This window comes from Nyctibius grandis, chromosome 1 (genome assembly GCF_013368605.1).
Source record: "Nyctibius grandis isolate bNycGra1 chromosome 1, bNycGra1.pri, whole genome shotgun sequence".
Classification (NCBI taxonomy): Eukaryota; Metazoa; Chordata; class Aves; order Nyctibiiformes; family Nyctibiidae; genus Nyctibius; species Nyctibius grandis.
The window spans coordinates 102,410,516-102,437,973 of record NC_090658.1 but is presented as its reverse complement, the minus strand read 5'-3'; the positions used below and the strand labels follow the sequence as shown (position 1 = coordinate 102,437,973).

The 27,458-nt window shown below is 37.3% G+C and overlaps 1 protein-coding gene across 1 annotated transcript; it reads right to left on the bottom strand.

Moving 5' to 3' along the window:
- Positions 1-872: 872 nt before the first annotated feature.
- Positions 873-24,193, bottom strand: LGSN (lengsin, lens protein with glutamine synthetase domain). The gene is made up of 4 exons (XM_068414307.1): positions 24,164-24,193; positions 15,739-16,735; positions 4,311-4,489; positions 873-2,069 (listed from the first exon to the last, which is right to left on the bottom strand). The coding sequence occupies exons 1-4, from the start codon at positions 24,191-24,193 to the stop codon at positions 873-875; spliced, it is 2,403 nt and encodes an 800-aa protein (XP_068270408.1).
- Between the last annotated feature and the right edge of the window lie 3,265 nt (positions 24,194-27,458).

Genomic DNA, 27,458 nt, shown 5'->3' with positions numbered 1-27,458 from the left:
ACACCAGGTTTTCCAATGAAGTCTGGTTTAAGCTCTTAATTCTCTGGCTTCTTTGCCATTTTTTTACCCTGTTTTGCCATTCAACTCTGAATTAATCCACTATCAAAACAGACATAATACCAGCTCCTTTTTCATTGCACACTGGCCCGACACTCCTGGCTTTCTATGAATCATTCCTTCTTCAAGCCACCATTTGATTTCTTTTAGTATCTTTATCCACTATAATTCTTGCAAACTTCATTCAGCAGCAGAATCCCCGATGTATAGACTATTTTTATAATCCCTCCTATCTTTTTATTTATGCCCATTAAGGTACTGATTCCTGCCTCTCAGGTTCTCCAGCCTCAGTCCTTTGTCCTTCTCTCTACAATGTTCATCATTCTAGCCTAAGTTTTAAATCAAACTCAGATTCTTCTGGTTTAGCAAACCTTCAGATATTGAATAGGCTGGGACAAATCCCATAACCATACTGGACAAGAAATTCCCCTCTTTCCTCAGTTCTCCTGCACAATGCCCCCACTCCATTTCCATTATTCCTACTTTTCTGCACATTGTATGGTTCTATTACAGTTGTACAGTTGCTCTTCTCCATTTCACCTTCTCTTTTCTTTTTTTTCACCAGCAGGTCTGTTCACTTAAATTGAAAAAAAATACTGTTTTTTAAAAGCCTGTTAATGTTATTTCATGAATATCAGCTTTGCACTGTCCTGAATGTATATAGACCTAAAAATGCAATCACCGTGTACTATACAAAGGAGGGGAAAAAAAATCCCAAAGCATTAAAAACATTTTAAAATATATTTACTAGTGTCAAGATTCTTAGCTATTCACTATATGCATTTACACAGCAGCACCACAGAAGAGTGCTTCTTCTAAATAAAATACCCCAGGCATTTATTCCTTTCACTATCCATTTCTTCAGTTTCTAACTCATAATGTTTCATGGCTATAAAGTATCGGACAAAAGTTTCACCTAATGCTTCTTTAATGCACAAATCTTTCTCGAGTGCAACAAGAGCATCTTCTAGTTTCAGAGGGACTGACGAATGTTTCAGATCAGCAGTGTGATTTTCTTCTTGGAGCGTATCATACCTAAGTCCTCTCTTTACTCCATCTAGACCCGCAGCAATAGTAGCAGCAAGAACCAGGTAGGGGTTTGCTGTAGCAGAACTTAATCTGTTCTCTATGTGAGTGCCTTTTCCACCATGACATTTGACATTAAAGGCACAGCTGTTGTCATTATATGCCCATTTTGCATTTACAGTCTCTTTTGTTTCTTTACTGTATTTAGAATAAGGCTTACGGCAGCTGGTAGTAGGTGCCATCAAGCAGCTGATAGCTGCCGTGTGTGCCAAGAGACCCGATAACCAATTTTTTCCAATATCTGAGAGCTCCTCAACTCCATAACCAGCAGAAAACAAATTCTTCTGGCCATTCAAATCCCACAGGCTATGTGATAGAGCCCCTGAATTGTAGAATCCTGATTCTGAGAAAAAGCTAGCAATGTAGTTATACTTCTTGGCCACCTCTTTAATGCCTGTTCTAAACGTGAAGGCACTGTCAGCAGCATCTATGCCAAATGCTGGATGAAAAGTAATCTCCATTTGCCCAGGCCCAGTGGAAGAAGAAAAGCTTTCAATGTTGGCACCAACATAATACATTCCTTCAATGAGCTCCTGAATGAAAGTCTGGTCATGGTTATTTAGTATCGTGGCCGCAGGAAAGGATATTGTCTTCGAATTTACAACCTCAGTAATGCCATAAATACAAAATTCATAAGTGAAGGCAGAGTGCAGAGAAAAGCCATTGTCCTGAAGCTGGCTCAGCTGTTTCTTGGCAATGTGCCTTGGTGAGGTCATCAGCGGGTTGCCCAGCACGGTGAAGGAATCACATATCACTCTTGCAGTCTGCTCAGTCCAGGGTAGCATTCGAAACGTTGATAAATCAGGGTTCAGGATTATGTCACAATTAAAATTGGTTGCATTTATGTAATCTAATTCATTATCTTTAGGATTCAGGGTCAGCTCAAGATAACTTCTGGGCATGGCAATGCCACGAATTGCTTTCTCCTAAACACAGAGAAGAATGACATATTACCAAATGAGAAAAGAACCCACCAGTATTTTTATGTATGTAAAATACATAAAACTCAGATTATCAGTACAAACATTAGTATTTTTCCTAACAGAACACTAAAATGCAGTGATCACTGAAGAGGAGGGCAACAGCCAGTTACTGTGTTATTATGAAGCAGAACAACCTTCTACAAGATTGGTATGAAAACCCTGGCGTCAAGTATCCCAATGACTATTTTTTAAATTTCCGTGAAGAACTACAAAAACGTTCAACACTTATCTTTCATGGTCTTTATACATTTATGGGCACCACTAGTTAGGTGCAAACTTTGCAAGTCAAACTTTTATCTGTAGTTACTCCATTAGGCTTCCATATCCTCTGAGCATTTTCTTTACATAGATTCAAGTGACCACACAAGACTCATGGTAATATGAATTAAGGCTGTGGTTTGTCTTTAAATGCCATAATACGTACCTCACTGTTTTTCAGATGCAAAGTTTAACTGAAAATACTCACTTTCTGGACTTAATAAGTTTTGGGGATAAAATGCAGGGAAGCACTTCCAAATGAGAAATTGTTCTAATGTTTCAGTATTCCCCTTCTAGGTAGCAAACAGGATAAAGTCATAATTATATTTTCTTCTCCATTTGAACAGAGACCTTCAGCTTACAGAAATGAAATGTAGATAGGACTCCAAGGAAGGATCGGCTACCTTCAAGCACCTTTACAACTTACCTTACATTCAAATCTTTAGCTGATGAAAACTGCCATTATGTGAAGTTCTATTAAGTGACATTTGGCTCATGTTTACATCTTACCTTTCTTCTTCTAAGGGAAAGGATTACCATCTGAGTGAGCAGAGGAGACAGATCAAACCTAGAAAGGGGCAAGCTCAGAGCTGAAAAAAACAAAATTTTGCATATCCAGATGGAAAATTGTTGAAAAACTTCAAATTGCATATGGTGCCTTCTCTTAAATAAACAAATAAATTCTGCCTTCTCTTAAATAGGTGCTACCAGTCCAGTGGTAGCAATTCTCCCTGTGTGACACCCATAACCAAAACTGCACAATGTGGTGAATACTGCTCCAAGGTGTTTAAGCTGTCCATTTGACACTGAAAAGGCATTGAAGGTGATTATGGAGGACTCTCCATCCTCAAACCACCCTACCCAAAAAAAATTAAAAAAGAAAAAAAAAAAGGAAATTACTCTCAGTCACTCTGTATGTATTCACATGTGTGCGCATGTACACATACACATTTTTTTAGAGTCCAAAAATTCAGACTGTCATGCAAAGCTCCAGTTTGTTCAGATGGTAGGTAAGGTAAAAGCTGTCTGTGAACAAGCTGATCTAGACATTTGCAATTTGACATAGCAACTGAAAGAGAAGTTGCAATTAGCCTACCATGCCTCACAAGAATTAAAATGACTGAGAGAAAGTTTATTTTGATAAAATCCAAATGACATCAGAGAGAGCAAATTGTATCTACATTATATACTTGCATATAGCAATACCTAAAAGAGAAATAATGAAAACTCGGCTTAGGCTTGAGAAGGAACTTGAAACAAAAGTGCTGTACATATTTTCATGTTCATATCTTTTTTTGTGGTCACTCAGTAAAGCTTAAAATATTCATAGTGATATGTGAGTGAAAGTATAATGTAGTTATGCACATGAAGTATCACAGAAGCAAGATACTGAAAAACCTGATTGGTCAAGGATATACATGGTGAGGATTATTTCCTAATTTGGTTCTTATTTCCTGAATCATCAATATTGCAAATACTGCTATTAAATCGTCGTGCAACCCCATGGTATCTTCTTATGTGATTGATGACTATAAAATTTCTCATGGCTAAAGTGATTTTCATTCACTTTCTTTCTTTCAGTGTTTACTCCCTTCTTTTTGCAATTTACCAAAGTTCAGTAAAACAAAACCTTTATAATGCATTGAATATGAAAAGATAAATCTGAGGGAAGAGACTACTAGAAGTTCAAAGAACTGAAATTACTAGCCTTACTTGATTAGATCACTATTTGGGGGAACAGAGGAACAGATGATTGCAAAGATGAAAAAAAGTCCAGATCCTTTGGGAACATTAACAAGTGGAGGGAACAGATAATTTGTTCTAAGTTTGAGTTTCTACCTGCACCACTAAAAAAAAACACCACCATAAATTAAGGACAGGGCTAAGAAAACACATAAAGGTACAGCTAGAAACCAAAAAACTTACATGAAAAAAGCGAGAAGGAACATTCTTTGATCTTGACACACCATGGAGGTCTATTGATTCAAATCTGACAAACTGTACGTTGTCCCTGGCCATCTGCTGCTTAATAAATTCAATATGAGAGAACAGGTGAAGAAGAGTCGGACTTCCGAGGCCGTTTACATCAGGCTCTCTGCTGGATGCTATAAGTGAAGAGGAATGTTCACATCAAACAAAATAATAAATGCTGCAGTACAGGCTGTTCTCCTAAAAAGTGCAACAGTGTGAAACTGTGACATGGAGTGTAAAAACAAAAATAAGAAAAAGGTAAGGATCATGAAACATTTTTGTAAATAAACATACATTTTTTTCCCTGAGGATCTGTGTAAAATTCCTTATTTTTTGGGAATGGTCTATAACTCAGATGTTTCTTCATGTCAGTAAGAGAACACAGGGGAATCATGTGGTAAAGCCAGGAATTTCTGAGGGATACCTCAGCTGGTTTGATGGGTATTTTTAGGAGTACAAATAGCAGCTGGATACCTATTTCCCACTGCAAGCTGATAGAATTCAGATGCTATATTTCTTCAATGCCTTTGAAAAGTGCGTGGGGACAGAAACATGATAAAAAGGGCATTTGTCTTCTACTAAACCTTTCTCAAGACCTCCTGAGGAGGCCTGCAGTCTTCTCCACCACAGGCAGCAGATTTTTAGGAGAAGATTATGCATTTATGCATTTGCTTTTATGGAGTTTTTTCTTAACTGTATTACAGCAGCTGTAGGACTGTATAAACTTTGTGATATGAAAGCAATAACATTTGAGTATAACTTCTATAATAGAGCAGAGAGCTGGGCACAGTAAATTCCTTTCTCAAACCTCTCAATTTCTCAGCCTGCTTTTCTTTGAGCATCTATGTACTGTTATTATTCAAGTTAAACTACATGAGATATTAATTTCCATTTAGTACAATAAACTAACTAGACCAAGGGTAAAAACTAATATTAAGATATGAAAAAATATGAAAAAACATTTCTTTCTACATTTCTGGGAGGAATGTCCTCCATTCTTTCAAGGAGGCTGAGAATATGATCAGATAAATTTCTGCAGATCTTTCAGATCCACAGGGGAAGATCACCAACAGCAAGCATTCATCACTACCCTTCAAGTGGAAGATAAAAGCTTCATGCTGAAGCACTACAAATGTTGATGGGAGTACTCCCAATCTCTGCAGTACCAAAACTACCCAAACTGGAATATACCTCCTTTAGCAGTAGCCAGCAAGCACAAACACATTTTTTTGGTGTCTTTGGGGCAACTAGGACTGCCAGCTGTAAGGAGGCTCTCCAGCTAGCCCAGCACAAGGCTGTCTGATTATTCCCTGAGAAGGCAGCAAACTCATCCACAGTCACAGAGTTCTCAGTACCTTTGAATATTACTGGAGCATCCTCCATCTTCAGATGGCAAGGAGGTGACAAGGATACTTTAGATCAGTAAAATAAGAAGAGGTTAAGTAATAACAGTGCTCCCTGACGAATGACAGGTGAAAACACAGGACAAAATTTTAAGTAAATACAAGAGTCTATAGGAAAACAAAATTATAGTCTATAGTAAAAATCAAAAAGGTAGAAACAAGAAAAAAAAGAATTTTGTCACATCCACTTCTCCTTGTGGCATCTTTCCCTCTGGTCTGCTTCAGCTGTAAGCTGCTTATGGAAATAGCTTTTTTCCTCTGCCTTCTATAAACACTAGGGCACTAGGTCCTTTAAAAGATGTACATTAAATAAGGAAGTCCTGTTTAAATATTTTGTGTAACACTCACTCTATTACAGATGCTGCCAAAACACAACAGCGAGCAGGGAGGATATGTAAACTGGCCTTGTCTTGCATATGTCATCCAAGTAACAGTTATTTGAATACCACTTCAGTCATCTCATAACATTGTTTGACAACATAAATGTTTACTGACATTTAGTAGATTTGAACTCTTTGTGAACCTGACGGTCAATTAGAAGTTTATTAACAGCTAATAAACTGTGGCTATTTATTAGATTAATAGAATTTTAAAAGATTCTGAAAATCTTTCTATAGATTACAGCAAGGTAGCGTTTTCTTCAACTCCAGGGACTGAAGCCTGAGGTTTTTGCCTTTGTAAAAGTAGTACTCAATCCCTTATTCTACATGTGTTTAATATCCTGTGCAAAGATGGTAGACATTTCCTGTCTGCCACCCGTCACACGGAGATTTTTATGTCTTCATATTATTCAAAGCAAAGTTTGACTGGCAACCCTTGACATCAGAATATTGTCAACTTTTGATGTAAATTTTGCAAGTATTTCTTATAATGTCCTGAAATGTTGCCTGTTAAAGTTGCATGTACTGAACAAACATTTTTCGGGTAAAAACATATAATTCATGAAGAACAACTTTAGCTGTGACTGAAGTAATTCTTTAAATCAGTATTCCTAAGACATATAAATGATATAAAATCAATATCTAAGAAAAACACAAATGTGATATGCATTCAAATTAATGATATATGAATTAATTTAAAAAGTAAAGCTACAAAGATACTTAATTTAAACATCTACCAATAGTAAGTAATTTTGCAAATTTTATATATATCTGTTGTCTTCAAGCTAGTTATTCGGATAAATGCATAAACACATAATTAGATTATATGAAATAATGTAAATTAACAGAAAAATTCTATAAAGTAATGTTTTTAAAAGAGCATTAAGTAAGCAAAAATTATTAACTGAAGAAGCAAGAATTAGTCTTCTCCAGTTGGACTGGTTATGATTAATGATAGATCTTTTTAAATTATGAGACTAAAAATTATATATTGGTCTACTATTAGTCTAAAATTAGGCTATATACCAGTCTAGACAGCTTGGTATATAAAGACAGATACTTATTCATTTACAACAACCTTTGGCCAAAATCTGTTAGAATCGATAGAAACACTTCTGCAGCTTTCATGTACTTTTTGGTATGTGATGGCATACCATGCCAGTATGTGATGGCAGTTCATCTTTTACATCATTTGCAGATTAACTTTCCCATTGAAATAATAAATTTCTCTAAACTGTATGATAGATAAAAAATATCATCGTGACTTAACATCTCTGACTCATTTTGGATATATGAAAGGAGATTTGTTTCTTAAATAATAGTGAATAACTACTGACAGGACTTACTTTTCTCCAGCACAAGTCCCAAAATATATTTTCTTGGTAGCCACTAAATAAATCACTAGCAAGCTAAGTCCATGAAGCCAATGATGACTAAAGTTTGGAAAGGTATAGTAGGGAACTGATTACCTTGCCTTTTCCCAGTTTGTACAGTCATTATTCAGAGCACTAACCACTGGAGATAAGGTAGTTAATAAATAAGTATTATACAGGTCTAGCTGATTTAGATATACAGTCTAAAAGTCTTTTACATTCTCATGAGGGAGGATTGTGTTCATGAGTATAATTGTTTCCCCAGCTCTCTGGGCCTCTAGAAATAATGGCATCTTTATTTTCATTTCAGAAAATCTACTGATGAAAACGTGTATGTAAATTATACAAGATGCTCAGATTTTGGTTCATATTTTCATTTTAAAAATCAAATATAAATCGAGACTGGTCATCTTTCTTAAAGTAGGATGGTACATACACGTCCTTAGATATGTATATCAAATCAATAGTACACAGAAAAGTACATAATGTTTGTATTTCTATGGTTCTATCTGTATTTCCCTTTTGAATTACCACTGAGAAACAATTAGTGTTACTCATGTTTCTTTTGTACTTAATACAAAATATCTACAAATATAAACAAATTATCTTCATATATTTAATCAAAACTAATAACACATAACTAAAAATATTACCCCCAAAAAATCTAAAAACTATATTATTATTATTATTATTTCTAGCAGAACAGCAGTGCCATTCTTAGATTATTAATATCAAAATCATTCAGATTGCTGAGGGCAGCTGACATCAGCCTAGAGGAAATTGTTAACATCAGCTTTCTCTTCTCAGCAAGAGAAAAGTGCCACAACAGAAGAAAGTGCACACGTCCCAGATCAATCTGTCATTATCTGCTTGTTCAAAGAAATCCTTTCCCATGGTCCCTTATTAAATCACACAGCATTTAAAGCAAACAATTTCTCAGCTCTATAAGAGGTGACTGTGTCAAACTGATGAAATGAAAAGAATGTGCTACATGTTGCAAAGGGACTTAACAATGACAGGAACAGGCTGACCTAACAAATATAGTAGTATCGGAAACTCTTCACTGAGAAACACAACCACCAATGTAATGTAAGGCAACAACAGCAGACATCAGCAGGTAGACTCCAGATACAAATCATGCACTGGAGAAGGAGACGTGTTTCCATCAGTCCTCCTCCAGTTTCTTCCTTCCACTCTATCTCCATCTGTGTCAGATGTGCTCCCTTCCTGAAATGACCCAGCTGCAGTCATGCAGCTGTTGCTCACCCTCCTCCTGCCCTGTGAGACAGGGTCTGGTCAAATCTGAATCCCACACAGCATCAGAGTGCACATCCCTGCACTCTGTGGCACGTTGTGGCACCTGTTACTGTCTCAGAGTGGTAGGGAAATAAAAACCCTTGCAAGTGTAGGAATTGCTATGCCAGTCAAGGCAGCGTTTCATCATGCTAGAGCTGTCTTTGGTATTGGCTATTCGCAGGAAAGGCAAGGCGTTCTTTGCAAAATAATTTGTCTAAAGAGAATGGGTTTTGCACTTCCTCACTAAAAAGGTGGTCTTGTGGTCAGGAGCAGAAGGGTCAATATCCAAATCTGTCTTAATTTCTTCTTCACCCTTAGAAAACTAACACAGAGTGCTCTGAAGATCTATGTGAATATTGACCACCTTTATAAAAACAGATACATCATGCTGATGATATCCACTGGCAATGAGTCCCACAGGGTAGTCACACATCTACACCCTTCAAAATCCTATGGAAATTCCTGTCGATACTAACTGAAATATGTCTGCTCATCTTTACAGGTTTCCAGTTTGTGTATTTAAGAACAGACAGTCTACTTGGTTTGTACAGCATGTTACTTACTGTTCTCATGTTTGTCTTCAAACATTAACAGTCTCTATTTCTCCAAGCTCACATCACAGCTTTTCCTATGCTAGACATCATTCTTATTGCTGGTATTTAAAGCCCTTCTTTTCTATTCCCCTCTGGTTTTTAACAAGGTAAATAGAAATGAGTACCAGGCTACATTTGAATAGTACTATTGATGTGAACAGTGATCAGAAGCATTTTCAGTTGAAAATATTACGCAATTTACATTTTTTTTCACCCAAAAATAGTTTCACTAAAAATATGTACTGATAGGTCAGTAAAGTATTTTATTTCTGCAGTAAAGTACATAAAAAGGCATTTCCCACCTCTTATTTTTGCTCCCCTACAAGACCCCTAACAGGGGAATAAATATGTAAGCATATCAGAAACTTATCAAAGCATGGGAGACAGTAAAAGTATTTCCTTGATCTGTTTGGTATTGATACAGACACAATAGTCTACTTTCTTTTTTAATCTTAACTGTGAAGCAGGCTTTTTTACTGATATGACCATGGAGAAGCTGAGTTCTTTTTTGTGAGTTTTATAGCTAATTTAGGGACCAATGAACAGCTTCAATCATCCATGAATTATTCTTTCCAAACTGTGCAACAACATCATGACACATCATCTCAGTGGATCTACATCATCAAGAATCGAATACAAAATAAGATTTTATTTCTCTATAGATGAAAGATAAAATAAATCACCCATTTTTTTGTGTCTTCCAGGGTGGTTTATAAAAATTACTCTTCTGTATTGAATGAGAAAATTATCACAGTTTTGTAGAAAGGTTAGAAAATATTCCACTTAGGCAACAGGATATGAAAACAAAATATGCAGGTGGTGGTTGAAAAAAATTAAGGTGAGTAATACCCACGGGAACTACCTAACTAATAATGCTAAATATGATGGATCTAGAGTGGCACATCTTTCTTCAAACTCGAACAGAAAATTTGGATTTAAGGAAGGAATCACTGAGCAAAGTTCCATGAAGTGAGGGATGCACTGTTGTAAACTAGATAGCCTTTTCTGGTCTAAAAATGTTTGACCTAATTGAAAAAAATCAAATGAGAATGACTGAGAGCACCACGTTAAATGGGAAGCAAGGTTATTTAGGGAAAAGAAGATTTTGCACAGTATTGAAGGTAAGGACTAAACTCTTCTTGAATATGTTGTAGAAGGAGAGGCAGCTGGCAGAGAGATCAAGCAGAGAATGCATTTCACTTACATTAGGTCTAAACTAATTGTTTTGGCAATGTTTCAGTATTACTAGAAAGAAATAAAGTATCTCCAATGGGTGGGAAGAATTACTGTCAGAATGCACCTCTTTTTCTCGCAAAGTGACAGGAAGACCCACTTACTACGAGCACCAGAGTCACATGAGCTAGATCTCACCTGAAAGGCAATAAAATAGATCAGAAAGATAGGATGGAAATGCTGTCTGAGTATTTTTGTTCTGTATAGATTGAGAGGGAAAATGGAAAATCATACAGAGTCACGGAGCAGGAAGATTTGAGTTATTGGTATGGAAGATAAAGGACTTACTTAAGAGTTTTGGTCTGCTTTAAAGGAAAATAGCTGCTCTTAGAGCTTGTGGGGTAAAAAAAACCAGCAAGTTGTATATAGCTTAGTTCAGAGGGAAGAGGAAAGAAATAGGCAGAAAATATGATGGTTTGTTCAACAGAAAATAAGGGCAATTGAGAAGGTTTAGAAAGGAGCTGAACTTCAACCCTGTTATGTTCAAGTTGAGTTCAAAATGTAGAAAAAGAAATATTAGAAAAATTGTATTGAACTGCATATAGCACATGAGGAAGGAATATGAAGGACCAGTATGGCTTTGGTTTTTCACTTAGAAGAGATACAAGAACAGTGCAGATTGTGTAAAATACAAAGCAGAGAAAAGTAGCAAGCGAAAAACACAGTCCTAAGTAACCTTCAAAGTGAGACATGGTTATTCTGAAGGAATGACTGCAGAGGCATTTAATATGAAGTACCTGGAGCAGGAACTTACGTACCTCTCCTGTGTCCACTTATATCTCCTGATTGTCCTCTTACAGCTCCTGAAGAGTCTCTATTTCTATTTCCTTGCCACTGACTAGACTTACTGAGCAGAACCAGTGGGGACAGATGTGCCTCTTCCAGGTGCGCACAGAGGACAGTGAAACCACAGAGGGAGTTCAAATTTTGTTAAAAGTGTGTGAGCAAAATTTTAATTTCAATGGAGCAAAAAGCCTAGTCTATTTGTTTTGTTAAAGTCTCCTTTTACACATTTCTGCCCCTAAATACCAGGTATTGTCCTTTGTAACTGCCTTATTACCAAAAATAAGAGCTTTAAACAAGTTAAGAATTACAACATGAGGTTGTTCATCGTAATGGAAAAGGGAATTGCTTGAAGGACTGATGAACTCCACTCTGAAGCCTGAAAGATAGCCTGCTAGTAGCTACTGGATATACTTTTCTTTAAAATGACAACTTAGCAAAGGAACTTAGTGTTTGGGGTCAGCACCCACATAACATTTCATGTGATTCTTGGAGTGTTCAAACCTTCTTTTTCTGTGCACTCAAAATTTCAGCTGTCACTGGGTAGCTACTGCTGCCTGCAGCTATAGCTAAGTCATATTTTCCTTCTTCAGAAATTTCCTTCTCCCTCCTACAGTTCCTGATCCCTTCCTCATCATATTTACATGGCCTCACTTGATGTACGCTCAAGAAGATTAGCCCTGTTGAGAGGACCTGTTCCTGGAGAGGCTCCGGTTTCTGGGAACCCAGCTCTGTAGTGAGCACTCAACAAGATGTCAACAAATTTTTTGTCCCCAGCTACAGACTAAGATGTACAAAGAGAATTTGAAACCTCAGGTGACAGCCTGATTCCAATGTGTTGCCCACCTACAGCTACCTGGAGGAACTGTTGTCTCATAAAGTCCAGAAGAGAGATTTGTCCTAAACCTGTGTGGTGGCACCAGGCTCTACAGGTCCCTCTGACAATACGCAGTCTGGGTGGCTGCTGAAGCCACCTGCAGTCCCTGACTCTGGCAGTCCCCTGTGACAAAGAGAACCCCAACAGCGTGTTGTACCATGATCCTTGGGAACTTCACGTTGTTCAAATAAAGTTATTTTCTTTGACTTGCTCTCTGGCTGCCATAATATAAATACTCTAATTTAGTAGTATGCAGATCAGCATGTGATAAGATCTGAGTTCACAGAGGTCTATATACACTTATGTTATATGCTATATATACTATACATACAGGACATGCGTGCATTCATATGTATGTGTATGTACATACTGTGAAGTGTTATATAATGTCATATACATGAAATTTCTTCTGATTTTTACTGTTTGGAAGCCTCTATCTTGGTCTCCAAAGAATGCAGGTGCTGAACAGCTTAAGAAGTACCTGATTGCTAATGACTACATATCAATTTGCAGAAGTGCACACCATTATCATATAGAGACACATGCAAATCAAATTCATAAATTCATGCTAGTGGAGTCAATATATTTGCCTAGTTATCTCCATGTGTTAGTTTCTATCTTTCCATGATGATGAATTAAATTAAAAGAGCTTTAGCTTTAGCTTCAGCTCTGGTTTCAGTGACACTGTCCAAGTAATATTTTTCATATTGACTAAAATGTCTTGCATGTCTGCCTCTTTTCCATTATTTTTTTCCATGTCCAAGCACTTCTTTTACAAAAAAAGATGACAAGCAATGGATAAAATACACATGCAGTAATATTTCCACAATTTCCAATCAGAATTTTTGAAAAAATATATGGTTTTATCATTTTAGAGAGATGTTAACCACATAACTAACATGACTGCATTTCAATCCTTTGCATTACACTGAATCACTAAAGCTCAGCTATATGTCTTAGCCTTTCTACTGCTGGCCTCTAGAGATTGTCCCTTAACCGTGTACTTTTAGAACAATAAGGTATATTCCTTCTCTGACCATGGCATCCCAACGTTCATAATGCTCAACATAGCGACTAAGTAAATACACTGGGCACTCTTTATGTAATAATCACATATGTATGTATAGTCATATCATTTCAATGCTCTCCTACTTTGTATTCCATAGAGAGCAAGAGAACAGTTTACTTCTTTAAGTGAATTTTTTAAATCAAATGTTTGGAAAAATTTTGGATCAAGATTTCTGATTGAGCAAGTTCAAATATTTGAAAAATTGCAACATACAAGAGGTTGTATTTCAGATCTACTAAGTGTCGAGATATGTTTAGATCCAAGAATTCTGTTCAGGCCCTTTCATAACTAAAATATTTAAGATAATGTTTTAGTTATAAAAATAAAATATTTAGGATTTTATCTTATCAATTTTAATAAATTATCACTGACAACAATGAAATAGTGTTTATGCAAAGGCTTATTAAAGACTGTAGAATGTTATCAAAAACTTCATTCTCTTCAGTTATGTTATTGAATGTATTCAATTGATATTAAATTCAAACACATACATTTCTAGTTAAGAAGAAACTATTTCTCTGCATTCTACTTACTAGTGGAAATACACACTGAATCCTACAGTTTATTTGGTCAAAGCCAAAGGGAATCCAAACCTCATGAGATTCCAAAACTTTTGGTTTTGGATATGTTTCTGATGAGACAAAACAGTTTTCCCCCACTTCCCTTCACAGTTAATTCTCATCTATAATTCTCTTAGTGTCATTGCCAGTGATACAGAGTAGAATTAACCCCAGGTAGCTTTAGGTATTTCAGAGCTAGGCAAATAATCTAAACTAATAATCGTGGGACTTCTTCCCCATTGAGTGGTAAGAGATGCCCACCTCCAGAGGTCAATTTCTCATCAACTCCTAATACCTCTTCGAAGACAAAATGCCTGTCTTTCTCTACTGACTAGGTAATAAGTTTGGATCAGCCACCTTACTTTAAGTGGCTAAAATCGGTTTGAAATCTCCCTGTGGAATCTACAACTAATCTCTTCAGTTCCCTATACCTTGCAAATGGTGTTATGACAAAAAACAGTTATTCATATATTTTAAAATGTATTTGCTGGTTTTGCAGACAATGAGGAAACAGTAGTAATCTAAATTTGACAATGCATTTCCTTATCCTTTCAGCAATGCGAAAAACAATGTAATCTGGAAAGGGAAGAGTATCGAGTATAGGATGAGAAATAATCCTCTAAACTCTTTATTCTGATAGACATGAATAGAGAGTGGTTTGAATGTGAAATATCTTTTCAAAGCTTTATATCTCTCATGCAGTGGCCTGACTTAGCACTGATAATGTTCATGGATATCTTGTTCAGACTTATTCAAACTGAGTAACACATCTACTGAGAAATCCTGCTGTAGCTAACAACTTTCGATATATTCAAGTTGTCTGTTTTCAGAGTATGTATAGCAATATTTCTTCTCATCTGAAAGGAGAATTTAAAAAAAGCAGGATAACTTAATATTGTTGTACAGATTTAATTGCTACCATTATATTTTATTATGTAGTTAATGACGGACAAGGTATTTTATCAATGAACAGATAAGATTCATATTTCTTGTATCAGTGAGATAAGTCAGAGGGTAAGATATCTATGCTGAAAAACTGATAATATGATCTGAGCCTCATGCTCCTGGAAATTTATTAATCTGATATCTATTCAACTGGCAAATTGTTGTTTGCGTGCTTCCTGGAATAGACACAAAACAAGGAACTGCCCAAGCCCATTACATTATCATAGCTAATAGTAGCTTTCCGTTTGCTGGTGCAGCTAGCCCAGAAGTATAGTCTTTGTGGTTTCAAAGAAACCACAGCCTGTTAGTAGCAATTAATTGGCTCTATAAACACATCCGAAATGGACTTATTGAACAGCATGAAGATAAGTGGATGTTCTCTTCCTCATTTGCTTTTCTTCTCCTATAGTTTATATTAGATGTTTTTTGCATTCAAGTCCTCTCACAGGACGGATAATTGAAAATGTTGTCCCTACGTGAGAGCAATTTCCACTGCTGGAAATGTTAATAAAAAGGAAATTTTAAGAAGCCCAGACACCATCAGAGATTTGCAGTGTCTAGACTTTTGGGAAATGCTGTCTGAGCTCAGTTTAAACGAGGAAATATTTCAGTTTTAGTGAAAAAGACACAACCACTTGTGCGTGGCAGTCTTTGGCAGGCAACTGGGCTTCATAAATGCCTTACTTAAAAAAAAAAAAAAGCAGCCTACGTGTAGAGTACAACTTCTGATCCGTCACAATCACACAGAAACCACAGGTGGCAATTCTCTCATGTGCTAGTTCCGACTAAAATTTGCAGCTTAACAAAACCCCACAAAACAACAGTAGCATTTTCTTTAACAGGACAGCAGGTGATGTTTAAATATCCTTACCGGCATGGCCTGCAGAGGAGTCAAACTGAATCTCAGGAGCTGTGCTTTCTGCATGTGTAGAAGCTGCTGGTAGACTCAGAATAAGTTGATTCACATTGCTTCCTGCTGGTTGCTGTTGATCAGACCCGGCAGAGCTGAGGACCAGGAGAGGTTTGCTCTGCTGCCCCACTCCCCCCTTGTGGAAGCTGTGGTACTTTCGATTCTCCTCTCCAAAATGGGGACTAAAAGTCTCAAAGGGCCGACCTTGCTTGGCAGCTGTTTTCTCCCTGGGCTTTGAATTCTTCTGAGAAAAAGCACCACCCGCCTTGCCACTGTAATTGGGCCCATAATCAGACAGAGAACCTTCACTCAGCAGGTTTTTCAGCTCTTGCAAACTTTGTTTAGAAGTGGCAGGTGCCCCTGTGAAGGACTGCGCAGTACCGCTTCCTTGTGTGGTTACAGCACTGCCCAGGGAGCCCGTCTTTGTCGTGTGAAACTCGACATCTTTTTCTTCCATCTCACTCTGTTCTTCTTGCTTACTCTCTGCCTTCTGACTGCTGTCTCCCCTGCATGCTGCCTCTGTGCACCCAGCTTTCCCTGTGCTCCTCGCAGGTTGCACGCTCGCGGGCAGCTCCATTTTAGCTGATGGATCTATTTCCTTTTGCATTTTTCCTGTTACTCTTTTCCCAGTGTCAGCATTTTTCTGAATTTCTCGTGTTTCTCCAGACATGTCTTTTTTCACGTCGCTGCCAGGATGGAAACTGTCACGACCCTCTCTGCCCTTTTGTACTGGAGGAAAGCCAGTCGGGTTTTGAAGAGGCTGGTCTGATGGTGATTCTACAAAACCAGTGGTTGCTTGAAGGGGACAAGGATCTGGGATTTTTGATGTGTGGGTCAGCTCCATCTTCTCATTTTCTAAAGGAGGAACGTGTTTTGCAGGACCTTTGACTCCCTTTTTCTTTCTGAAACCACATATATTGTTGCCATCAACTTCATCATTGTCACTTTCAGATGTGTTCTGTAATCAGCAATAAAATATACAACCAAGTAATATGCATGAATGAAACAGAACATGGCAATGGAGTACTACCACCAGCTGCATTTACCTTGTAGCACTATCATTACTCCTTGCTGATGGAGGTCTCTGTAGACACCTACTGACCCACAAAACCTGCTATTTTGATTTTAAAATTCTCACAGAATTCATTTTCTTATGTTTTAGAACAAAATTGGTGAAAATGCCTTCGTAATACAGTTTTTAGGCAGATTTAGTAGATTAAAATATAAGACATTGTACACTGTGTGACATCATTTGTCAAATATGTGCCCTTTAAGTGTGGAAAAAAACGTATTTTTATAATTACTTTTAAGTATATTCTCGCTTATATTAAAAGCATTTATATTTATAAAGGAAATTTATTGCCCTGAAACATAGAACGCTGGCAATACTTAGAAGCATGGGGAGTGAAATCTGAAAATAAACATCTTTTAAATGAATTTCAGGACCTAATTTGGCCAAATAACTGAACTTCCAGGGCAGCAGTCAAAAGGACAAACCCCTATTTGGATGTGTAAACAGGAAAGAATCAGAAGATGATGTTTACCTTTATATATGGCACTGATATGATTTATGTTGTAGTGCTGAGAGCAGATTTTAAAATGGATGTAAACGTGAAGAAGGTACAAAAAGAAGCTACAAAAGTTAATCTACTTGCATTATCAAAAAGAATATCAAGAAGTGTCTGCATCATAGTCCTTCCTAAGTACCCTGATCCTACCACAAGTGTGATTAATCTGATGGTGACAGGGAAAAGGACAGGAAATCAAAACCAGATACGTTCAAATTAAAAAACAGCAGAGATTTTAATATTGTGGTTGATTAATTATTTCACAACTATCAAGGTAGGGATTGCATTCTCCATCTCACCATGTCCTAAAAAAGACTCCATAATACAGTTTAACCAAAATATAAATCACTCCATAGCCAATCACATATTGTTATATTGCTTATTGCTTGTATTGTTATTATTCTGTGTGATTCTGTGATTCTGTGCTTATGAATATGTATTCAAGCATGTGTTTAAGACTCTGTAGCTTAACCAACAGCCCTTGGTTTGCTTGGATTGGGCTGGAATTAACACCTGTAAAAACATTAGGAAATCAAGATACATCCTCTGAATGAGACTGTTCTTTACCTTTCCCACAAAGGAATAATCTACACTCTCTCCAATTTACGAATTTCCAGAAGAAGGGGAGTCTGCACAAAAGCAAAGTGAATGCCAGTCTGGGTAAGGCAAAAGAGATTCCTGTTGGCAGTCAAAATCACGTAGAAGAAAAGGCAGCAGCGTTTGATGTGCATATGGAAGGAAACAGTTACATGGCCTCCATTAAGGTCATTAACACCTCCCTTTTTCTATATTATTCCTCCCTATTTTCCCTATTTTCTCATTATGTTATTTTCCATCATTATCTAGTCAAAAAAGGACTTCTCTCCTAACACAGAGCTCACTGAAATATTTCCTTCCTCTCTCCCCCTTTCTCTAAATTTCTGCGATGTGCTGTACTTACAGCTACTTTGGGAGCTTGCTGGGGCATTGCTGTTAGCATGGAAGGCAGCTGGCTGCCAGCTCTATACGAAGGACAAGCCACTCTGTAACTCCCATGCACATATCTTGACAGTGACATGCTTGTAATGCCCCCTTGTTATCAAACACTGTTACTGGCTCATTCACAACAAAAATCTTTGCTTACCTCAGTTTTACCACTCAGTTTTTAATGAATCCATTTCTTCATCAAAAGGCTTTGATTCCCATAATACACCCTATAATACCCCATAAAATAAATCTAGGTGTATTGATGATACCTCTACACATTCACCTGTGCAGAATAGACCTAATTCCTATAGCTCTGCATCATTACAGAATGTAAATCTAAGGAAGGAACATTCCTGAATAATGAAGCAGGCAAAACTAACTTATAATGGAGAATTATAATGGAGAATTTTAACATCTCCATTAGTAATACAAGAAAGTGAATGAAACTGTGGGAGAAACAGTAGGGGTAGAGGAACCTGTGTTTGCCAAATGGAAAAACCCAAGTAATTTTGAAATAAAAGAGGCATCAAGTTAAATTTCTAGATGTATAAACTTATTTTCTGAGAGAACGAAGAGTTCCAGCTATGAAAGCTACAGTTGTAAAAAGATTGTATTATTTAATGAATTTATGAAAAACATTTACTTAAATATCTTTCATGGCAGAGGTTGCCATCAGGAAAATATCCCGATTTCCACTTTATGAAGTTTTCAGTATTCTTTTGTTTCTTTTGAATAACTTGAAGCCAGTGACATAATCATATCTGCATTTCTGCTTTATAATGTATTCCCATACTGTGTGCTCAAAGATAATCATTGCAAATTTTAATGGTGGACTAAATTCTTGCCTGTTGTCGCTATTGTAAATCTCTGAAAAATGTTCAGCATAACGACTGAAGGAAAGATGAGCACATCCTTTTGTATAATGCCTATATACTGAAATCAGACAACGAGTGGTTCATGTATCAAAAGCAAAACATCACAAAACTGTCTGTTCCCATAATTAACCATTCTAAATGGTTTCATGAACAAAAGGTACCATCCCCACATTATAATCCTCACCAAAACTAATTCCTTCTGAACAGAGATGAGCAGGATAAGGACTGACCGCTTGTAAATTTGTTAATGGAAACATTCGTTTGCAATAGAACTCTAATAACTAAAGTGGCTATAGTATTCTTCAAAGGATTTATTTTCCATTAAAAAATTGATAATATGGTACTGCATTTTTATCATAGACCTGAAAGAGATGCTGTGCCCATTGCTTTTAAAGAGAAACAGTGATCATTTTTACCTTCAAATAAAAAAAAACCTCTTACAGAGGGCAACCTGTTCATTACTTGAGATCCTCAGCACAAGGCACACTGTGACTTTGTGCATGAGAATGACTCTTTTTTTCTAAATACACTCAGACATTTACGGACTTTCATTTAGAAATCAGTCACACTATTTTCTGCAGTGAATTAAACAGTGCAAGATTTGTTGCAAGGTGCAAATACAATATCCCTTCATATTAAAGACAGTTACATGCATGAGCTATGACACAGCCTTACTGTCTATTAGTTCACATGGTGTCTACAATCAGAAAAGGCCTAGTACTTGGGCACAGAGAGGAGAGCACCCAGGAAATAGGATCTAGAATTATTTCTTTCACTTTTTATTTCTAGCAAATTTTATTTACAGAAGACAGGGATGATTAAGTAAAATAGCAGCTTGAAAGAGTTACAGAGCAAGTGAGCTGGATACAGATTGTGACTTAATTTCATGGTACCACGTGTCCTGCTGTGCTGAAAAGAAAGGAAAACAGTCATGGCATTAATATGGCAAAAGTTCTGACTCTTTTTTATTTCATTGCTGAATGTTCCTACATTTTTGTTGCTGTGTGGCAACAGTAACAGGAAATACTAAAGATATTTGAAAGTTCTTTTAGCCAACTTTTGTTTCAGCATCATTCAGTTTTTGTTTGCTTGTTTTCAAATATTTACTGGAACCCTAAGTCAGAGGCCTTGAAAGTTTCAAAATTTGCTTCTCTTTCTTAGCAAGTGAACACTTGGGTGGTGAGTCAAATATTCTTGCCAGAAAGATTAGGTCTAAAATATAAACAATGTGGGCCACATTATGCAACAAATCTGAGATTTAGATTTTCTTTCTAAAAGATGTATCTGATGTTAACCATCATTGATAGGTATTGGTACTCCCCCATGTTCTGATTTCCATCAGGACTTCTTGCCCCAGCGTTGCAACTTGTGCTGGTACACCAATTCCCTCTGCACTGGGTGTTTCCATGTGGTAAGGTTTCAGTAGAGGTAGACCAGCGCAAGTCCTACAACAGGCAGGAAGAGTAGAGGTGGATCTGACTTCATTTCCCATTATGGAGAATCTCAGCTCATAAATATTACAGCTTTGCTTGTCTTCAGTAGATACCTACTGTACCGCTTTGGGTACACAAGAGTTTGGACACCTGTGACTATCAATAAAGCATAAGAGTTACACTTGTGCATTACAGCAACATATTAGGGCACCATGCAGGTAGGAAGAGGAGAGAGTATAAGACAGTATCAGCAAGCAAATATTTCAGCACAGTGCAGATGAAATTGCCTGCTCTACTTAACCCAATTACATGCCACTTCTGGCATGTCATCAGGCTTCTGCAGCTGATAAACATTTTACATCTCATGGTAACACAGAAAACACACATCTAAAGCAATTTTTCTTAATCAGTTTGCATTCACTTTTAGACTTTGTACAAGCTCTGAAGTGGAACATTACCTGTATCATGAAATACAGCACTGCCAAAAGGCAGTTCATCTGTAAACCTGCCAATCGGCAAACTTAGAACATTTGGAAATGTAAAGTGTTGCCTTTGGGAGGAATAGTAAGTGCTGAGATCTCTGGTGTGTGAAACACAGGTGAAAATCCAAGGCCATTCTTGAAATTTTGCCTTAAAAGGATTTTATAAGTGACTGAAAATATATCTGTAATGTTCTATGAGACAAATTCACAGCTGCAGAGGGGACCTTCTATTTTTCTCCTACTTTTTGTTTGCTTCATGACCTCAGGCAAGAGTGCAAATGTTATCGGTGTTTATAAACCTCTCTCAAAAACGTATTGACAAAAAGAGACAGGGAAATGAGAAAAAGAAACTCACACTATAATATTTGAAAGGGGAAAAAAAGGGAGAAAGGGAGTTAGTTTAAAAGGTGCTCTGAGGAACTGTAGATGAATAGCTGCAGAAGGATTTCCATCACAGAAAAAGGTGAAAGAGGCAAGGTGCAACTCTAGCGGGAGCTTTTGTATATCTAATCAACAAGATAACTCAATGTTCCTGCTACTGGCTACCCAAAAAAGTGATGCAGTCACTCAGCAAAATGCACTGGGGTCTCAGTCACATTCTTGTTTTCTCTTTTGTTTCAGACCATTAACCAGTTTTAGCCATTATTTTAACTGATTGTTAAGTGGTCAAATCGTGATGATTTTCTTGAGTTGATGCTAAAGATTTTTCAAGAACGAAAGATTAATTTTGCAAAGAGTATCAAAATGTCAAAATCTGGTATAACTAAGAATTAGGAAAACATGGGAAATTAAACAATCCTCCTAAACAGAACAGTCAAAAATATGTACGGCTTTGTTGGCTGAATTTTTTATTTATGAAAAGTTAAACTGCTTCACTTAGGTTTGACTTTTTTTTTTATCATATAAAGCGATGTTGAAAAACTGAAATGAAATGTTTCCGATGTAAAAAAAAATCTAAAAATACTGTTAAATTATGTTCACATGTGATACTATTCACATTGTTACTTTCAAAAGTAACACAGTTTCTCAAAGTATTTCAATTGCTATGGAACTTTCTCTGAGGAACTTTCTCTGACCCACTTTGGCTGTTACCAGGTTACCCTTTATGGCTCCCCTAGGTTAGTACAATCAAGTTTAATTAATCTTTTTGTGTGGTAATGAATCTCAAAAACTAAAAGTCAGGTCTTAACCAGGGATGCTGCTTAAGGCCTTGGACAAGAGTGCCCATAAAGCAAGTATACCCATGCCCAAGTGCTTTCTCTGCCCCTTCCCCTGACAGATGGAAAGTATTGCCCAGCTGCTCCCCCAGTAACCAGACAGTGAAGGAGCAGAGGATGTAGGAACAAATTATAAACTGCTGGGAATTAATGCAGCTTCACTGGAGTCACTGGCGCTACACAGATTTGTACCAGGAGGGCATCTGGCCCATGGAGTCATAGGGAGGACAACACAGACATTTCCAGGGAGTAGCTCCAGCCCCAGAGAGGGGGTTTGGCTCCTGCACGCAGTGCTAAAACAATGTGTGCTATGATAAACAGACACCAGTGGCTAGTAAGCTAGAGACATGAAGATCACAGCACATTGTCAAGATATTGCTGTGACTAATATCTCCCTCAGTGACCTTGTGTGATGAAGTGGTTCTTTGAGAGTGATTTACTGCTACAAAAAGCTCCCGGTGAAGGACATGCAAGTGGTATAAATATTAGGTACATGTGATTATGTTGCAGTTAGAGAAGCTGAAGTACAAACTTGCCATAGGTCACATGAAGATATGTGGTAATGTTAGGAGCAAAAGCAAAGTCTCCTTCCTTCTTTGAAACTTTTAAATATACCCAAGATTATTAATGTACTTCGTGTGAAAATGAATGGAATAAGTTTGGCTCACAATATTGTGTCACTTACTTTCACATCTGACATCTGCCTTTATCTGCTGCTCCCATACAAAACTTTCATACTACACACACAATTATTAGATGAGCTCCTCAAGGTCATTGATTCTCTCGCTGCCTCGAAGCTGCAGAGCTGTCCTTGTGGCGAGGTTATTTGCAAATACTTTCCCTTGGACTATGCCACCTGCACCATGTAAAAAAAATCCCTAAAGTAAGATAGAGTGTCAAAATGAAGAAGTTGATCCTGCCTTCACAGTGATTTGGGACCACAAAAGTACACTGGTGGTGTCATCCCCAGTTTGCAGCAGTGTAAATGAGATCTAAAAGCAGGATCCATTTAACAGGTGACTAATCCTCAGGAAGACGTTTGCAAGGGAATGGACTTAATGATCTACAAGACTTTTATGTCTAATTTCTATGACTCATTTCATATACAAAAATGGTCTAGGAGGCAGTCAGTGACTCAGAATAGGTATATCTCTGGCATATAAAGTATCCATTTGTTCACCTTGATAAAATATCTAGTAGCCTCAGGAAGTCTGCCTGCACTATCACTTCCAAGCTACATTACATCTTTCTCAATATTTTTAACAAAACATTTTAATTTAATGTTTTCACAATTAGATCTTCTGGACACCACTCAAAATAATAGATACATTTATTATTTTTTTTTGCTTTATTGAAAGTATATACTACAACTTCAGGACCAGAATCTGTTTGAAAATGCACTCCTATAGAAATCGAGCAGCTCCACTTAGGTCAGTAGCCTGACTCAAGAGTGTCTCTTTCTAATTCAGGTCAGACTCTGGTCCACAAATTGTAGTGCTTAAATTCACAATAATGAAGCCAATCTGTTTTCCCACAAATATTAATCGGATCTGATTTTAGACCTCTATTTATGTTACTTTTGACAGAGTTATAAATGAAAGACACAGCAAGTTAAAATGCGTTAGATTTGCTTCCTAAAGCAAATGGGATTTTTTTGGCTTAAACAAGAAGCCTTTCTTTGACCTGTATTTGCTTCAGAATTAGACCATGCTCAACATAAGTGCATGAAGAGCCTTGCACACTATCCACAGTGAAGTATTCACTCACTTGAAATCTTGAAGCGGATGCAAAAAGTATTTTATATCAGTGTATCTGCTCATAAATTATTCACAGTCAGTCTCTTACCTGCTGAGTAAGATCTTCCTTTTTGTTCATGTCCACTTCATTCTAGTTCAGGTCACCATTAGAAATGGCCTAGTAAAAATCTAGTAGAAAGACATCCTGTATTTATAGGCACAGATACAATAAAGGTTAGTTAAAACAGAATTGCTGTAAAATTCTTTTCCCAGAAGGCCACACAGATGATGAACCATAAAGAGCAACCCCAACGTGTCATGGCCGAGAGCACTGCTTTCTGGAACAGTGTTAAAAAGTAGTAAACTGGCAAATGCACATTACTAGCTGCCTGCCTGTCTGGAAACAAAGACAACTGAGTATAAAAGTGTTTTGCTCAACTTTTCTCCTCACAAAGGGCTTTTGTTCTGTAACAAGCCATTTCTGTTCTGGAATAAAAGCTATTGTTAGGCTCCTTAGAGGTAAAACCTATATTGGGCATTATAACAACAATATGTTATTGAGGCACATGGACAGAGATTTGAAAGCACGGCACACTGCAAGAACAACATGCAGTACTAGCTTGTTATTCTAGGTGCTTGTATGTTGATAATTTATACTGGTGGATCTGGTTGTATTAGAATTGGGGGGAGGGGTCTTTTTTTGCATCAGATCTCTAAAAATGGTTGGACTCGATGATCCCAGAGGTCTCTTCCAACCTGATTGATTGATTGAAAAGATTTCAAAGATTAGATAGTTAAGCTTGTCTTTCTTATGCTTTTTTATTTATCAGGTTTAACATGAATTCAAAGGACTGTGTTTAACTGCCACTTCATTCATTCAAGCTCCTTTAGCTGACTTAACATAACAGGATGAGTGTATCATGTGTGCTTACAGCAGCCCTTCCTGACAACTGGTCACTCAATAAACTCAAGTAAGCATCATGTTAAGAATGGCATTTAACCTTGCAAAAATGCAGGTCTGGCAATTTTTATACTTCTAAAAAATAAAAAAATAAAATAAATTGAGTTTGTTAAAATTACCCCATCAAAATAATGACTATGGGTTAGGAGCTACAGTTCACAGAAATCTTAGGCATCACCAGTGGAATTCATAAACACAGGTACCCAAGTCCCAGACTATGATTCTGAAAATCCTTCTTCATCTTGGAGGAACTGAAAGGCCACAGCTCCTAAATTTGTGACTCCATCTGTGTAATTTCTATAACTGTTCTGTTCTGAACTGCCCCACTTGTCACAGAGTAGAGCAGACAACAACTGGAAGTTCACTAATTCAAGAAATAGGCTTACTTACAAGACTTGACATTTTGTTAAGCAGACATTAAAAAAATCAACACCCAGCACACTCTATGGGACTGGGCTCCTGCAAGACAGATAGAATAAAAGTCAGCATTTTGCTTGTGGAATACTTTTTCCAAAAAAGTTGCCCTCAGACTACCATCACAAAACAGTTAGCACAATTGCACAGAACCCCTTTTTAGGTGATGTACAGGTGTCATAGACCTGTAGCTTGCCATGGCAGAGTTGCTTGTCAGTCTATGTTGTGATGAGCTGTGCCAAAAGCAGAACAATTCTGAGCAGGACTACTTAGACCAAATAGCCTGAGAAGCAGAGGCCAGGCAGAAACAGACCTTCTGTCTCTCCATTTTTTCTATTTTGAATGCAAGCCTGAACAATGTCAGATCATATTTTGAAAAAGACACACTTCAGGTTAAAAATCTCATTCCTCAGAGCAAGAAAAATATTCTTTACAACAAGGATGGTCAAACACTGGCACAGGTTGCCCAGAGAGGCTGTGGGATCTCCATCCTTGGAGATATTCAAAACTCGACTGTACAAGACCCTAAGTAACCTGATACAACTTCAAAGTTGGCCCTGATTTAAGTGGCTGATCAAAACTGACGACTACCACAGATATTATCCAGCCTAAATTATTCTACCATCATAGATCTGACTCATTTATAAATATTTTTAATGAACTTCATTACATTTTCGCAAGTACAAAACTTCCGTACCATACATTGTATTCTGTTCTACTCTGTTCTGCTAAACAGAACATAAAGACAAGAAAGAACAACTTGTGCCTTAAAGAGTGTAATTTTGAGGCACCAGTCTGGCAAACACCATTAGTAATGAATAATTTTTCATCAGCACTGGAAGGATCAGCTATTTCCATCTCATGTGCCTGTTGGATCCTCCTAAAAACACTGTTGTTTTGTTTTCTGGACAGAGTGAAATAGGAGAGGGAGAGGGTTCTCTGCCAACACATGCCTGTGAGAGGCTTCTGGTTTCAGTAGAACTGTGTTGATCAGAGAAGCTGAGAATCTGGTCCAGAAATTGGTGGAAGCCCATTTCACGTCTACCACAATACACAGACTAGTGTAAAGAGCACGGTTTGTTCAGTAATACTCATCATCTTCCCACCTTTTACAAATAAGATAAATCCGGACAAATCTGCTGTATCTGCATAAGGAATATCCAGGTTTTTATGGCTTTCATATATGAATTCAAAACGACATTTTCTGTCAGAAAGCTTTTGCAAAAACCTGCTTTTGCATGGATGTGGGAGTGTCTTTTCTTAAAAATAAACCTCTCTACAGTCTTTCTCCAAAAAAAACTCCAGAGAGGAAGACATCCTAATAGGGAGAAGTATTCTGTTAGCATCCAATAGAGAGAAGGGAGATAAAATGAACAGGACCATGTTTATTTTACATTTATCATTGAATTCTGTGTGAGAGACATTTCTGTTAAAGTTAAGTGCATTATAAAGTATAGAAAAGTTTATAATTACACAGAAGTCTTTTATAACTATACTTATCGGTGCCCAGACTGAATGGCCATTGTTAAATCAGGCAACAGCTTCCAGCATCAAGATGCAAAGTTAATAGGCCTAGAAAATTAAGGTGGGCAGAAGATTTTGGTGTTGGCCACCAAAAAGAGGGTCAAAGAGTATGGAGTAATGACTACTGCTTGATCAGGGAAGCACCTGCAAGAGACATCTGCACCAGCCCCATCCCTCTGACTTCAGTTCCTGGCAGATGGATGGGCTGGAGCAGACCTGTCTCTCAGGCTCTTCCTCTTTCATCTGCTTGTCCCATCTTCCCTCCTCTCCCCTCCTCCTTTTCCACTTGATTACAGAAGCACGTTTTCCAGAATTTAATCCCTTTAGGTAGGTGTAGCAAAATTTAGTTCATCTTCCTTACTAAGAAGCCTTGAGAAGGTTTCAATCTTAACATTAGCATAATTCTGTGCTAAAAATGTTTTTTTCCAGCTTATACTGGCTACAAAAACATATTTAACATCATTATTAGTAAACCCAGTTCCTTGAGGGTGCGTATCATATAGTC